Raw genomic sequence first — 17,071 nt, 5'->3', positions numbered from 1 at the left:
GCTCAAGAATAGCCCCACGCAAGCAACAATCTATCCCGCGCCTAGAGCTCTGCGCAGCCCTAGCAGGAGCGCAGCTCGCCACGTTAATCCAACGTGAACTCACCATCCCGGTGCAAAGAACAATCTTGTGGTCAGACTCCACGACCGTACTCACATGGACCCGGTCTGATTCGTGCAGATACAAAGTCTTCGTGGGAGTCAGAGTCACCGAGATTCAAGAGTTAACAGAAGTAACCAGCTGGCGGTATGTGGACACCAAACACAACCCAGCTGACGTCATCACCCGGGGAATGTCCCTGGATGACCTCACCCGTCCCAACCTTTACAGTGACGGGCCAGAGTTCCTCAAGCTCCCCGAAGAAGAGTGGCCTACACCCACCCCACGGGAGGCGAGCAAAGAGGAGGCAGAGAACAAGAAACCTATGTTCTGTGGGTTGACACACACACTCGTCCCCACAGACCCGGTTCTAGACGATTGCCTCACCCTAGAGAGTGCGCAGCTAAAGACATTTCTGTGGCACCACCCAGAGGTTCAGCCCACAACTGACATTTCAGCAGCTGACTACGAAGAAGCAGAACTCCTTCTACTACAACGAGCCCAGAGAGACTCGTTCCCCGATGAGCTAGCCTGTCTACAGGGAGCAAAGCCCGTCCCATCAGACAGCAGACTGCTTCACCTGGCCCCCGAGAGCGACGCCCATAATCTCATCAGAGTGGGTGGTCGTCTGCGGAGAGCCCCAGACCTACCGGATGACGTTAAGTACCCGATAGTCTTGAACAGCCGACACAAGGTCACAGAGCTGATCATAAAGAAATACGACGAGGATGTGCACCACGCAGGGGCAGAGAGAGTCTTCGCGGAGATCAGACGTCGTTATTGGATACTGCAAGGGAGAGAAGCAGTGCGGCGCTTCCAGCGAACCTGTCTAGACTGCCGTAAGTGGCGCTCGCAGCCCAGTATACCCCGGATGGCTGACCTACCTCCCTGTCGCCTCCGACTCGGCGACAAGCCCTTCCACTCCACCGGTATGGACTGTTTTGGCCCGCTGTATATAAAGAGAGGAAGAGGAACCGAGAAGCGGTGGGGTATTGTATTCAAATGCCTGACCACCAGAGCGATACATATCGAACTCCTTCCAACCATGAGCACAGACTCATTCCTTATGGCCTTCCGAAGATTCACATCACGGAAAGGAAAACCGTCTACATTGTTGTCTGATCACGGGACAAACTTCAAAGGCGGAGAAAGAGAGCTGAGAGAGAGCTTCCAAGCTATGGGCCCAGAACTTAAGACCCACCTCGCTCCATCCCAGATTGACTTCCAGTTTAATCCCCCGAACGCACCTCACTTCGGTGGAACCTGGGAACGAGAAGTACGTTCCATAAAGACAGCCCTGTACGCCGTGCTTGGGGCCCAGACTGTGGCGGAAGAAGTCCTAATGACAGTCCTCACGGAGATCGAGGGAGTATTGAACTCAAAGCCCCTCGGTTACGTCTCAAGTGATGTAGCAGATGTCGACCCAGTCACCCCCAACACCCTCTTGATGGGGCGGCTGGACCCCGCACTACCACAGACAATGTACAGGCCTGAAGAAGCGAACGGCCGAAGAATGTGGAGGTACAGTCAAGTACTGGCTGACAAGTTTTGGAACAGCTTCCTACTCCACTACCTACCGTCTCTACAGACCCGCCAGAAGTGGGTAAAAGAGAGAGACAATTTGACAGAAGGAACAGTCGTCATGATCATCGACCAGTCACTACCCAGAGCTATGTGGCCGGCTGGCCGCGTAAGCAAAGTGATCACCGGTACCGATGGAAAGGTCCGAGCAGCTGAAGTGCTCGTCCAAGGACGGACTTACACCCGACCCGTGGCGAGGCTAATAGAACTGCCAAGGCTCCCTGATACTATTGATGACGACCATGACCCTATGACTTTGTGAGTTGACTGACCCTTACAGCGGACATTGAGTAGTGGACAGTGCGGTTAATCTGTCTCTGCTCAGCTAATTAGGTGGGACTAATTAGGGGGCGGCTGTTGTGAAGGATCAGATTAAACCGAATATATATATTTATTTATGGATATATATTTAATAGTATTTGTATATCGTTTGATATCCCTTGTATATTCCTTGTACATATACACGGAATATCCCTTTATTCTACTACAGCCCATAATAGTTCATTCTCTTATTGGACAAAAGGACCAGGCGCCAGGGACAAGCCCCTGGCGTTCAAGTTCAAAGGTACCGACGAGACATGCCCTTACTAGCCTCAGCTCCGCGCAGGAATACGGCTACCGAAAGCAGAGCGGCACTACTTGTCCACCGTGCATATAAATATGGCGCAAGAAATGTAGAATTCCTCTTAGTCCTTTACCCTTCTACCCAACTAAGTAACAAGACGTGAAGCCTCACCCCACGATACCGCGTGCGGTGTAGTACGGCCTGTTTGGCCTTAGAATAGCAGTGAGACCTCGTGCGAATTAATAGCTGAATTGCCAGAGTTTGGCACCGTATTTCTATTAAGTAATAATAGTCTATTATGTATGGTGCATCGTTCGGTTAGAGTTCTAAAGTGAGCAGCACCCCCATCGTTTCCTCGCGTTATCTAGAGTCTTAACCAGGTTGGGCAGACCACGCGTGGTGCTTTCATCCGAGGAGTTCTAGGCGAGGACGAGTGGACCTGCACATTGGATTACCTACCCCAACGACTGCTGAGCCCTATACGGCATGGAATATCTATTTGCTTTGGTGCTTTGATTTGTGGAGCGGATAACCGCCAACACCGGTGAGTGTTGGATTTACCCCGAGAGGAGCCAAGGTGAGACGGCGCTCAGACCAGACTGAGGTCGCCTCGCTTCTTCTTCGTTGTGGACCTAAAGCTACAGCTACAGCTATCGTCTACAAGAGAGCCCAAGTGTATTCATCTGCGGATCAAGGTTCTACGGGCACTGTGTTCTGTACCTGGACTCTCCCTAGAAATCGTTGACCAGACGGGATACAGCCGACGGCTCTCCTACCCCCCCTACTGGCTTACAACCGGCGGGACCCCTTCAGTATATTATCCAGCTATAATCATTAAGTGACCATCGCTATAATTCCCTAAGAGCCAGGTTGTATACTTGCTTCCTGTGTAACCAGAGATTGGACATTCAGTGTTGATTTGCCTACGAATACTCATTTGCCTTACAAGTGCATTCAAATCATAAATGTAATAAGTAACTATTATATGTACCTTTTGCTATATATTAAATATTTGACTATTACCTTTGTGTGGACCTGATTTCATATGTGGGAAAGTGTTCATCATACTTAGATATCGTGTACTGTATGGCCAGTAATTAAAGTACATAAAGCGGTAGTGGTTTAATGATACCATACTTATCAATACAGTCAGGGAATTGTACCCCTCAGTTACAGATATCACTATGAAAGTTTCCCAGTTTGTTATGTACATATAAACTACGAAAAAATATATTGCAAGTTTTCAAAATGTTATGTTTATATATGCAAATGAGGCACTTCCCCATTAACACATTGGCGGCCACTGGGATGCGTCTAATATAACTCTAGAGGACCAGCAAATGTAAACAGACTTGGGGCTGTTTGTAGAGCTAAATCGTTGTTTCTTATTATTGTTTACCAATAACCGTGTTCGTCTAAGTAGCCACATAGGCTGATGGCCTGGTTGAGTATCATAACAAGGCCCGATCGGGCTGTACTTTACGTGAAAAAGATCTTACCATGAGCCGGTTGGATCCCCCCGAGCATTTCCCCGTTATCAATCGCCATCTGGTAGATCGATATGTCCATTGGCTGATGATAAATCCCCTTATTGCATAGTGAAATCCGCGATCCAAAACGTATTCCAAGCTACAGGCTGCAGATCCAGAATCCAGCTGGAAACTCCATTGAAAGTCAAAAAAAATAGTGCACCGTTCAGCCACAGGGCACACTGCATTATCGCGACAGCGCCCCTAAGAGGATCTGGCCGGTAATGCACTTAGGCGAATTCAAAGAGTAGGGTACATCTGCAGTGCAGCTCAGCGACCTTGAATAGGTTATTAAAATGGAATAAAAACCAAAACAACTTGCCACGGATATATCCGTCCTTCTGTCCTTTAAGCATGGATTCGAAAGACGGATATATCCGTGCTTGGGCGGGATTGTGTTAAATATGTGCACATTTATGGATGCAATCAGGCAAAATTAAGTCAAATAAACAACTAAATGTGTGTTATTGACATTTTATTGTCACTAGTTTCATAGAAGACATGTTTCGGAAGTAAAATATCAAAATCTCAATATCGTCGAAAAAAAGCAAAAGCAATTTTGGGGGTGCTGTCTCGCCTTAAGCCTTAAGGCGAGACACCCCAGGTGAATAGGCAAAACATATATTTGAATAGATATCACTGACTACAGTATGACACTTTCCCAGTTTGTTATGTACATATAAACTAAGAAAATTTACATTGCACGTTTTCTGAATTTTATGTTTATTATGCAAATGAGGCACTTCCCCATTAAATTATGTGCACATTTATGTATGCAATCAGGCAAAATGAAGTAAAATAAACACAATAATTGTGTGTTATTGACGTCTTATTGTCACTAGTTTCATAGAAGACATGTTTAGGAAGCAAAATATAACAAAATCTCAAAATCAACCAAAAAGATTATATTTGCCTATTCACCTGGGGTGTCTCGCCTTAACACATTGAGTGCCACGCCCCTTCCGGGAAGTGCATCTGGCCTTTGCCGTCCATTAACCCCATGTAAACGTGCACCTTGTTTGTAGAGCTAAACCTATATTTTAGACTTCCGGTTTGGCGAGGAGCAGGTAGGCAGCTGCAGAACAGAGCTCCCGGTCCAAAATTCAAGAAAGGTAATACAAAGTTACAAAACACGATAAAAAGTAACAACTCGAAGATAAAAGAACGATGACAAGACCCAGTGCACAAAACTCGAGGAGAAGTGAGAGAAGAATGACCCCCGACAAAGAAAATACAACGAAGGGAAAGGGACAACACGAGGGGGTGACGCAGCAGGTAAAACAAGCCAACACAACTTTAGACCACAGCGAGGCCTGGCTGGAGACGAAGCTACAGGCTAACATGGAAGCTAACATGATGAATATGCAAGCTAGCATTCGGATCAGGCTAGAAGCAAAGCAGAACGCTAATGATGCTAACATGCAAACCAACTGGACTGGACTCGATGCAATACAGAATATTCAGAGGAGCATGGAGGCGAATTCAAAGGAAATAAAAGTGTTAGACAACAGCGAGGCTGGAGACGAAGCTACAAGCTAACATGGAAGCTAACACGATGAATATACAGATAGCATTTGGATCAGGCTAGAAGCAATACAGAAAGCTAACGATGCTAACATGCAAACCAACACGCAGACTGGACTCGATGCAATACAGAATATTCAGAGGAACATGGAGGCTAATTCAAAAGAAATAAAACAAATGCCCCCCAAAAGAGGGACAAGGAGACGCTGGATACAACCGGACTAACCGGATCATCCGAGATGCAAGCAAGGAGATCGCCCAGGCCGGCCAAGATGCGAGCATTGAGGCCACACACACCAACCGGGAGCCGAGCACCGAGATCAATCAGACCAGCCAGGATTCAAATAACGAGATCTCACACACCGAACAGGACTCGAGCACTGAGGTCACACACACTGACCAAGATTCAATACCACATATACATATTATTTGAGAGTGAATGGATGTTATGACTCGAGACACACTGCAGATAACACACAGACCAATGGGAATACAGACAAGGTAAACACAGTAGTTGGGGGAATCGGGTCTTGATTCGGGACATATAATATAAATAACATGTACTAGACTAAACTGTAGACACTAACAGACATGAAGCGCAACCAAGAAGATGGGGAATATGGGGCAACACATTCGGAGACATGACCGGGAGCTCTGGAACTGTGCTATCATATGAAAGATAAGAACTTTAATAAAATGTTGGACAATAATAGGGGCATTGGAGAATCCCCACTGGGGTATCTCCGTCGTTATAAGAGGGGCCCTCTCCAGGAGAGCCTTACCCCTCCAGCCCGCCAACGGGGGTAAAAACCTGGGAAGTGCCAATTGTCTTTAATCCTTTTTTTTTTTTTTTTAGTTATGTTAGAATAGCAGTTGCTCTAAATGTGCACATGGACAATTGTGAAAGACAAGAATTCAAAATGTTGGGGAGCTCCAGTAGCTCACCGCGTACCTCGGACGCTATTTCGGCGTCGGGGACAACCGTGCGCGTCACGGATCTGGGATACACGAGTTCGACTCCCGGACTCGCCGTATTTTCTCAGAGTGTCTTTCCCCCAATCTATACCCCATTCAACCTGTTTCTGTCGGTCATGCTTGACCAGAAAAAGCGATAAACGCTAAAAGAACCAGCTGACTGGTCAAAGTTTTAAAAAAAGAATTCAAAATGTTGGACATGAAGAGGGGCTTGGAGAATCTCCTTGGGGGGATATCTCCATCTCTAGGGGGGGGGCTTCTTCAACAGGAGAGCTGATTCCCCTCCAAACCGCCAACGGGGGAAAGAGTGCTAGTCATATGGCTTATTTTATCTTCATTTCATTTTTCTTATTGTGTTGTCAGTGTTATTTTTTCATAAATTATAGTGATATCAGTGACATGGGAGGTAGCGGGCTTGGCTTGGTGGGGGGGAGAATCGGTCCCTCTCCTCTACTGGGCCTGGCCCAGTTGATTCAAGGAACCCGTGTGGCTGGGGGCCCGGCTCCGCGCACATCGACCTGGGATATGTGGGAGTTCTACGGGCTTGGCTCAGGGGGGGGAATGTCTGCAGGGAGCCATCGTCTATGCGGTTTGGCCCGGGAGAGTGGGGTCTCGTGGGTTGTGGGTTCGTGGTGCATGGGGTGGGGTGCTTGGTGACATGGGAGGTAGCGGGCTTGGCTCGGTGGGGGGGAGTAACTCCCCTCGCCCCTCTACTGGGCCTGGCCCAATCAAATTCAAGGGACCCGTGTCGCTGAGTGCTCGGCCCTGCGTGGGACGGACCTGGGATGTGGGGGAGCCCGGTTTCTAGGGGTGGATGGGAGGGGGGGGCCCCTCTTATGGGGGTATAAGCGGCTGAACGACGCCATATTCAAGGGACCCATATTTGTATATTGTTATGTCATTGTAAGTATTGTCTAAGTGTTGTATGTCTATAAATGTTGAATAAAAACGTAAGTTTAAAAAAAAAAAACGATATTTTATATTATAGCTATGGGTCTAATAACGCTGTCAATTGTCAGTGAGTTGCTTCTGGTCAACGTGCAAAAAAACTGATTCTTTTTTCATCCGTACATTTCCGTTTTATACCGTTTTGAATATGAATATAGTTTGGGTGCTTCTGAGTAATTCCAGGAAAAAGACGCGAAAATAGCGTTTTTGTGTAATTCACTTATCACGTTGTAATTTTTCGCCTGATTATCGAATCCTCCTGAAATCAATGCTAGATTATCATTTTTTTTTTTTTTTTTTAATTTTTTTTTTTTTAATTTTTTTATTATTGCAAAACAAAACGTATTAAAAGTCAGTACTCAACACACAATGTATAATGAAACTTTCAGTAAAGGTGGTTAAAATATATGCAAGTACAGAAACAGGATAAAACAAAAATAGTCAATAATAACATTTTAACCGTATACCGTGTATATCCAGCGAAGTTACAATTATATAAATGTTAGTATATAATATACCCCTAATACCTATTTTCTAAAACCCTACACACATATGCTCCAGCTCAAACTTCCGGTTAAGCTACAACATGTAGCACACGCATTTTGCAATTGCTCCGCTCCCACTAACGCTAATTTCGTTTAAAAACATTATTTGGACAGTAAAGAAAGAGAATAGACCACATCGTATGTATTGTTAAGACCCTCTACTAACCGTATCAAAAGACAATATGGTTAAAGGTGGAAAGAAGGCAGAGAAAATAACTACGGCAACTTCAACGGCGCAGGACGCAAAAAAACGAGAAAGACGCGTCCTAACCGTCGCTGGTTCTGAGCCGACGGCGACAAGCTCCGAGGAGGAGAAGGAAGAGGACAACTTATCGGGATCATCGATTACGGTCCCCGAAAGAGAGTCAATAGAGACCAACATAAAAGAAGGTACAGATTCAAGCTCCGTAAAAGGGAGAGCAGCCAGATTTATGGATTCCAACGTCACTGCATCTATCTACCATATGCCGTCAACTGAAGAAAGCAGAAATCCACCCGATTTCAACACACTGTCTAACCTGATGAAAGAACAGTTAGAACAGTCTAACCTGATGAAAGAACAGATGGTAGAACAGTCTAACCTGCAGATTACACACATCAAGGCGCTCGAGGCAAACGTCGAGGCTAAATTCGATCGCATCGAGGCTAAATTCGATCGCATCAATGAGAAATTAGAAGAAGTCAAGGAAGCGATCGATGCACAGTCAAAGCGAATCACGACAGTGGAGATTTCGGTGACAGAAAACACAAAAGCAGTCAAGGCGAACGAAGGTATCATGACAGAGATGGGAGAAGAGATGGAAAAAGTGAAAGATGAATACCGGAGGGAAATAAAATTGCTTAAAAACGAAGTGATGGAGAGGCAACTAGAAACCCATCGTTACCACAGGCGGAATAACATCCGCATTGTGGGGCTTGATGAATCAGTGAACTGCGATGACATCAACTTTCCAAAAGAGTTATCAACGATTTTGGAAAACTCCGATCCAAACAAAGTGCCAGAAGTGGAACAAGTTTACAGAATTGGTTCCCAGGGGCAAAATATCAACGGGCCGAGAGTCATCATTGTCACTCTGCGGAAAACTACAACAAGGGATGAAATCATCAAATATGCTCGCAACCAACGTGGGAAGCTGAAGTATGGTGATAAACCAATATTTATCTACGAAGATTTGAGCAGAGAGGCCATCATCCAACGTCAACCATACAAAGTTGTGATGCAAAAGCTGTACATAGCCGGCCACAAGCCAAGGCTAGCATATCCGGCGCTGTTATCATTCTTGGACAATAACGGCCGCAGGTCAGGTCCATTTACACCCTTTGATGCTGAGGATTTCCTGATTCAAAATGCAGCAAATAACCCAAAGCATGACGGAAATGCCGGAATCAGTTAAGCCTCTCTCTAAATATATACCAGTGTGGGAATGACTTTATTGTGTTCATCAATGAGGTCATTCCACCAGTGTTGGAATGACATTGCTGTGTTCATCAAAGTAGCAAACGATATGCAAGTCGTCTATAACAAAGTGTACTGTGTAGAATACGATTCATAATACATTATAATTTCAGTCTCTGGTCTCTGAGGGGACAAATAAATATCAATGCAAAAAGATCTATCTGGAATATTCTGGGTTTATCGCTCAAATGCCCTGGGTCTCTTAGATCATTCTGGAATGTAAAATAGTCTAGGCACTAGTATATTCTACAACCTTCTAGAATATAAGGCACCATGACAACGAAGCATACAACTCTAACAATAACATTCGGTGTGCATACACATAGCAGATAATAAATTAAATGAAGTGCAATCAGCCCTTAATAATAATACTTTAAAATTATCCACACATAAACGTATGAGCACAGCAAGGTTATTCTAACAATTTAAGTAATCACTCCATTAAAGGCACATTGAAGCGCTAAAAGGCGCTGCTTTTCTATCTTATCTAATCAGTTAAATCGGTTCTAGTGGCTTCTCCACGTTGATAATTATTTATCTCTTATTCCTTATCTATATCTTTCCATTGATTTTTATTTTATTAAATTTTTTCTTCTCATTACTCTATATTTTTTAAATATAATTTAACTTACATTGTTCTTTTCCAATGTTCTTCACATTAAGGTGTCAATATTACTATATATTTTTTAAATATATTGTAACTTACATTATTCTTTTCCAATGTTCTTCACATTAAGGTTTCAATATTGATCTACAATCTTTTCCTTTTTTTTCCCCCCACACGTTGGTGGAGGGTTCAAAGGAATATGTCGATAAAGGTTTATTCTCTTTTTATTTTATTTTTTATTTTTATCTTTAGGTTATTTATCACAATACTTCATTACAGTAAGGGAAGGTGCAAGACCAAAAGCGACATTCTATTGCAATAGAATGGAAATGTTAGATCCTATGGCAATGAGCATAGGAAAATTAGGATTACAATGCTCAGGTTGGGCAATCCGGTGGACCATGGGAGAAAGTCAATCGCGGAGGATGTGTTCTTGGAACACAGGCATGTTCGACTTTCTGGGAGAGGGGAAAATAGGGGATTTTTATTTGTATATATATATGTTTTTAAGCTCAGCTCTCAACGGGACCTCATTAATTGGATGTGCATCTATTGTAGCTTCATACTCCAGAAACATTACCAAAAACTACACGAAAACATGCATAGACTATGGCTAGTTTGAATATAATGGTATGGAACACCGGTGGGATAAACAAACAACACAAGCGCAAAAGCGTGCTTACACTGATGAAAAAAGAACATGTGGACGTGGCACTATTAAGCGAAACGCACATTTTAGAGGGAGACATAAATACGTTAGCGGATAACATATACCATAATATTGGTCACTCTTCTTTTGCTACGAGAACTAGAGGGGTAGCCATAGTCGTCAGACGCAAATTAAATATCGAATTGAAAGGGGTATGGTCGGATGCTGAGGGGCGCATAACTATAGCTAGGATTATACACAATAACAGGAAAATTGCATTGGCAGCGGTATATGCCCCGAATTTGTACGAAGTGGGGTTCTTCACTTCACTAACAGGAGAAATGTTAAACCATCCCGAGTACTCATATATAATAGGTGCGGATTTTAATGCCATTTGGAACCCAAGGATGGACAAAACTTACCTTTCCTTCTCCAGCGAACAAAAGAATTCATCTAAAGCATTAAAAGATTGGTCGAAATCAACAGGAGTAACTGATTTATGGCGTTCACTTAACCCCATGACCCGCAAGTACTCCTGTCGTTCGGCGAGACACAACACACTATCCAGAATTGATTACGTCTTTGCATCCCCGAGAATATTTGATAAATACGAAGTGGAAATGACACCCAATGCGCTATCAGATCACTGCTACTTAATCCTGAAAGCAACATTTGGTACACTATCTACCCGGGCCCCAAGATGGCGTTTTAATTCGATGCTGCTTAACAACAAGGAATTCATTACACAAATTAAAGAAGCTCTCACAGTATTCCTACAAGATAATGCTAACTCGGTGCAAGATCCCAGAATATTATGGATGTCGGTAAAGGGTATGATCAAGGATTTCTCGGATAGATTTACCTCCATATTGCGCAAAAATCAAAACACAAAACTGTCTGAAATGGAAAAGCTTTACTCAACGCTTTTTAATTCTTTAAAATACAACAACTCTACTAGACTAGATAACCAAGTTAACATTCTAAAGACCGAGATCAAAGCAATGTACAGACAAAAATCGGAATTGCAAATACGCAGCACTAGACAACAGCAGTACTTCCAAGGTTCTAAACCTAGTCACCTATTAGCCATGCGACTAAGAATTAATGCAAAATTTGCAGATATAACTGCCATTAGGAAACAACAAGCTCTAGTAACAGAACCCAAAATAATAAACGATACATTCAAAGAATTCTACTCCGATTTATATAACTCAGAAACGACCTTTGATCAAGACAAATTAGACACATATCTTAATCAAATTACTCTCCCTAAACTTACGGATGAAGAAGCTAAACAGTTAGAAGTACCGATCACATTAGAAGAACTCAAGAAGGCCATATCCGGAATGAAAAACGGCAAAGCTCCGGGAATTGACGGTATCCCATCAGAAATGTACATTTCTTGCTGGGACATATTTGGACCCTTATTACTAAATATGATCTTATACTCAGTCAAAGAGGGAAGCTTCATTGAACACCAAAATACCGCACTCATTTCAGTTCTTCACAAAAAAGACAAAGACCCCACTGAATGCGGTAGTTACCGTCCTTTAAGCCTCCTCGGAACCGATGTCAAACTGTACTCTAAGATATTAGCCATCAGATTGCAAAAGCATATGACGTCTTTAGTTCATACGGACCAAACAGGCTTCATAAAAGGTCGCCTGATCAATGATAACATAAGGCGAATACTGCACGTACTAGATACAGACAAAGAGGACACCACACCTAAGGCGATACTATCCCTGGATGCTATGAAAGCATTTGACAGGTTGGAATGGTCGTTTCTATGGGCAGTATTGGAAAGGATGGGGTTAGGAAAAGGTTTCATTGATATGATTAAAGTACTATACAAGGACCCATCGGCCATGATTACAACAGGCACAATCATCTCCAAAATCTTTCCGGTATCACGCTCTGCCAGACAGGGTTGCCCTCTTAGTCCCGGACTATTCAATTTATCATTAGAGCCTTTAGCACAATATATAAGACAATCCCAATCCATAGAACCAATCGTAATCAAGGGCACACAACAAAAAATTAGTTTATATGCGGACGACGTAATATTGTTCATGCAAAACCCCAACACCACATTGCCTCATCTGCTCAAGTTGATTGAGAACTTTGGTGATTTATCGGGATTTAAGATAAATTGGCCGAAGTCGGCTTTCCTTCCACTTAACACCCCTGCAAAAAAAGATATAACCCTCCCAGGTGCGATACCGATGGTAAAACATTTCAGATGCTTGGGAGTGGAAATATTCCCCACCATAAGACAAACGGTGAAGCACAATTACACAAAAATACAGAACAAAATCAAGGACGACCTGGACAGGTGGGCAAAACTTAAAAACTCAGTACAGGCAAGGGTATCAATAGTTAAGATGGATGTATTACCAAGAATCAATTTCTTCAGCTCAATGCTTCCGTTACCTCCTCCAGAGGGCTACTGGAAAAGATTACAAACCTCCACATACAAATTTATTTGGAATAACAAACCACCTCGCATAAAAAGATCCACCGCACAGAGAAGTAAAGCAGACGGTGGCATGGCAGTCCCAGATTTTTTACAATATTTTAATGCCTTCACATTAAGACCATTGAAGAAGATATGGTTTGACCCCGAGGCTTTGGTATCTTGGAGAAAATTAGAAGAAAACATAGTAGCCCCACAGAGATTGAAAGACATAGCATACACTAAACTTTCAATCAAGCATTGTGAGCGAGAATTTGGCCCAATAATAACCCATGCAATCAGGACATGGCGGGAAACACAAAGGAAATTTCCTAACAATCAAGTATGGCATAATCACACTCCCATATTCAATAACAATGCTCTCTTAATGGGAAAACGACCTATAAGATTCCCTGTATGGGAAGAAAGAGGCATACACTCATTAGGGGATATTTTTAATAACAAGGGCCTCTGTAGTTATGTCGAAATATGCATAAAGTTTAACCTCACCGAGTCCACATGGCTTTTTTACATACAGTTACGACTTTGTATGAGATCTCACGGTGTTCCATTACACATACCAATTGAACACCACAGATACCACAAATTTTTCTATGAAAGAGATACATTGGGAGGTTTTGTATCAGGTTTTTATTATCAATTACTAACGTCCTCGTACGAAACCCTTCAACTAGACAATGTCTGGAGGAGGGATATACCAGACCTGGAAAATGACTTTGATTGGCAAGGAGCCTGGGCAAATGTCCGACTTACATCAAGGAACCCGGATCATCAACAAATCAATCTGAACTATATTCACAGGACATACTTGACTCCTATAAGGCTGTGCAAAATGGGGCTTATACAAGACTCCAAATGCTCCCAATGTACAAATGGGGACGAAGGAACATTTATGCACATGTATTGGGACTGCCCACCAGTTAAGGCATTCTGGAAAGATGTGTCCCAACAATTATCAATACTCGTATTTTGGAATATACCTGTACACCCCGCGGTATTGCTATTGAATGATGTTTTTGAGTTTGCAGTGAACCCACAACTAAAAAGATTGGTTTTATCGGGTATCACAGTAGCTAAAAAACTGATTGCATCACGTTGGTTTCAACCGGAAAAAATGTGCCGGAAAGTGTGGTTTCTTACATATCTTGATGTGATATATCAAGAAATATCAACAGCAAGAATTCTGGGGCTCAATGAATCCAAAATGTTAATGTGGTTAGAAGTGGTGGAGAGAATAAAAGCTAGCCTATAATGGTGATGTCTGGTTAGGAGTGAGGGATAATGGAGGTACTATCCAAGATTATCATTATTATGTCTCCTCGTGCATACATGAAATGGGCCCTGGAGTGCGGCGCCCCCCCCCCCCCCAACGGTAAACAGCCACACACAGCACACAGCTTCAATCGCGGGAGAAAGAAATATCAGATCAACGCAAGATTGGATATATAGAGTCCTTACCTGGTCTCTGATGTAATGCAAAAAAAATTATCCAATTATCTGATCGCCATTCCAGTTATCCACAGCAATCCTGTCTCCGACGTTATTGGGCATTGCACATGAATGGGCGGGCGGGGTCAGTTTATCAAGCCATCGCTACAAGCGCGTGTTTTGCCGGAGTGTTTAGGACCCGCCCCCACGCCGCAGCTCAGTAGAGAAAAGAAACTACACCGTTTCTAATGGAGTGCAATAGTGGCCGAAGGCGTTAGAGGGCGGTATAAGACCGTCTGCCAGCTCAGACACACTCAGAACAGCATGCACAAGGTGCCCCGCTGAATTATGAATGGCAATAGCGAATAAAAGAAATATTGTGAGAAAAACGTAGATCTACGTTTCCGGCACTCAACCGTCGGGCGATAGAAACTTAGTCTACGTGAACGGCACCCAAAGGGTTAAGAGATACAACACACAGGCTGATGTCCCTGATGTCTGGTCTCACTGCGAGAGAGAGAGAGAGAAGAAATATTATGTATTGTGTCACACAGACCTGTCTTTCTACGACCATCAATAATGTTTCATGTCAAACATGATATACTTATAGTCTACGTGTGGTTTCTGTTATGACTATATAGTACATGTAGCCACGTTCTTTTTCAGAAACATGCATTGTCTAAAAAAGGTTAAACCAGTAATATATTCCTTACCTCTTATCACCTGGCTGCTTGTTACACAAAATGATAATTGATTGAGTGAAATATACTAGTTGTAATATATTTGTATTTATATATATTTATATTTGCTGTTGTGGTGTTGCTCACCACAGTGGTAAATAAGTAGAGTGGTTTGTACTAAATTAAACAAGGACACAGTGTCATAGCCATGCCTGGGAACCACCACTAGGGGCAGAGTGAGTGAGTGAGTGAGTGAGTGAGTGAGTGAGTGAGTGAGTGAGTGAGTGAGTGAGTGAGTGAGTGAGTGAGTGAGTGAGTGAGTGAGTGAGTGAGTGAGTGAGTGAGTGAGCGAGTGAGTGAGTGAGTGAGTGACATTGCTTCACATCTAAAATAAAATGTCTCCTCTCCCTCTCCTAGTCCCGCCCTCCGTCCCAGAATGCTCTCTGTCGGGGAAGCCGGTGCTGAAGGGTAACGTCACTCTGAACTGCGGGTCCAATTCCGGCCGACCGGTTCCTCTCTACCTCTGGCAGAAGACCAGTCCCACCCAGGAGGTCTTCTTTATGCCCATGCTCAGTGAGTAGACCCACCACGTCTTCACACAGCGCAGTTTGTTTTCTGTGTAACCATTTCAAGCTGGAGTTGCTATTTTTGTATATATACTGTAGCTTGCTATGGATGTTAAAGGGGCACTTCACCAAAAACAACGCTGTTTTATTTTGCACATCATTTCCCACACATCCAAAAACTCGAAACAGTTTTGCACACATTAATTTAGTTTGACAGTAGATTACCTTGAATATTGTGATTACTGAATCCTTGAATCCTCCTCCATGAAATTATGTAGATGTAAAAAATTGCAATACCTTGTCTTATAGGGACTGCTACCTTCGAGCTGTAATTAACACAACACAAGGATTCAATGTCCCCGATGTAGTTGACTAGTAGAGCAGACAGCATCTATCTATCAGCTGGTGAAGTTGACTAGTAGAGCAGACAGCATCTATCTATCAGCTGGTGAAGTTGACTAGTACTACTGCAACTCCCTCCTCACTGGTATCACCTCCCGCTCCCTCCATAAACTGCAAATGGTCCAAAATTCAGCCGCCCGCCTCCTCACTAACACCCGGTCCCGCGAACACATCACTCCTGTCCTCCACTCCCTCCACTGGCTCCCGATCAAACACTGCATTAACTTTAAAACACTACTCCTCACCTTCAAATCCCTCCACAGCCTGGCCCCCCCCTACCTGACTGATCTCCTTCTCCCCTACCGCCCCACCCGTTCCCTCCGGTCCTCCTCCACTGCCTCCCTCACTGTCCCGACATCCAAGCTTAAAAACTTCGGAGATCGGGCCTTCTCTCGCACTGCACCCCGACTCTGGAACTCCCTCCCCCAGTCCATCAGAGACTCCCCTACACTCTCCACCTTCAAAGCTCGCCTCAAAACCCACCTGTTCTCCCTTGCCTTCAACCCCCCCCCACCCCTAAACCCCCCCCTCCCCTCCAACCTGATTGATGTCTGTCTCCAGTCTTTTTGTGCTATCAGGCTGTCTCCCCTGTTCCCCCCATGGTCTCATGATCCTTTTGTTTTTGTTTTTTTGCTTTCTTTGTTGTTTTTGTTTTTGTTTCTTTGCTTTCGTTTCTTTGTTTGTACTCCTGCTCCCGACTACTGTCAGCGACTTCGGGTTATTGAGAAGCGCTATATAAATTAAATGAATTATTATTATTATTATTACTGAACAGACAGTATCTATCTATCAGCTGGTGAAGTTGACTAGTACTGAACAGACAGTATCTATCTATCAGCTGGTGAAGTTGACTAGTACTGAACAGACAGCATCTATCTATCAGCTGGTGAAGTTGACTAGTTCAAGTTTCAAGTTTCAAGTTTCAAGTTTCTTTAATAGTTGTCATACAGAATACTTTTATACAAAATGCTTCTTACTGTTACGCTCCAGAGACTGTGCAAGACAAGATAAGTATGAAATAAAATAACATAGTATAGCATGTA

At 43.6% G+C, this 17,071-nt stretch overlaps 1 protein-coding gene across 1 annotated transcript in view; it reads left to right on the top strand.

Moving 5' to 3' along the window:
• LOC311232900 (endothelial cell-selective adhesion molecule-like) overlaps nucleotides 1-17,071 on the top strand; it is a gene marked incomplete at both ends in the record, with an annotated part of 53,885 nt that overhangs the window by 14,783 nt on the left and 22,031 nt on the right. The window contains one exon of the mRNA XM_084319734.1: nucleotides 15,478-15,633. Coding sequence (XP_084175860.1) covers nucleotides 15,478-15,633 — 156 coding nt within the window. The remainder of the gene's footprint in view (nucleotides 1-15,477; nucleotides 15,634-17,071) is intronic.

The sequence above is a fragment of the Notolepis coatsorum genome, assembly GCF_963971535.1.
Source record: "Notolepis coatsorum genome assembly, chromosome: 8".
Classification (NCBI taxonomy): Eukaryota; Metazoa; Chordata; class Actinopteri; order Aulopiformes; family Paralepididae; genus Notolepis; species Notolepis coatsorum.
Note: the sequence above shows the minus strand (reverse complement) of the source record. Positions and strands in the feature narration are given on the sequence as shown.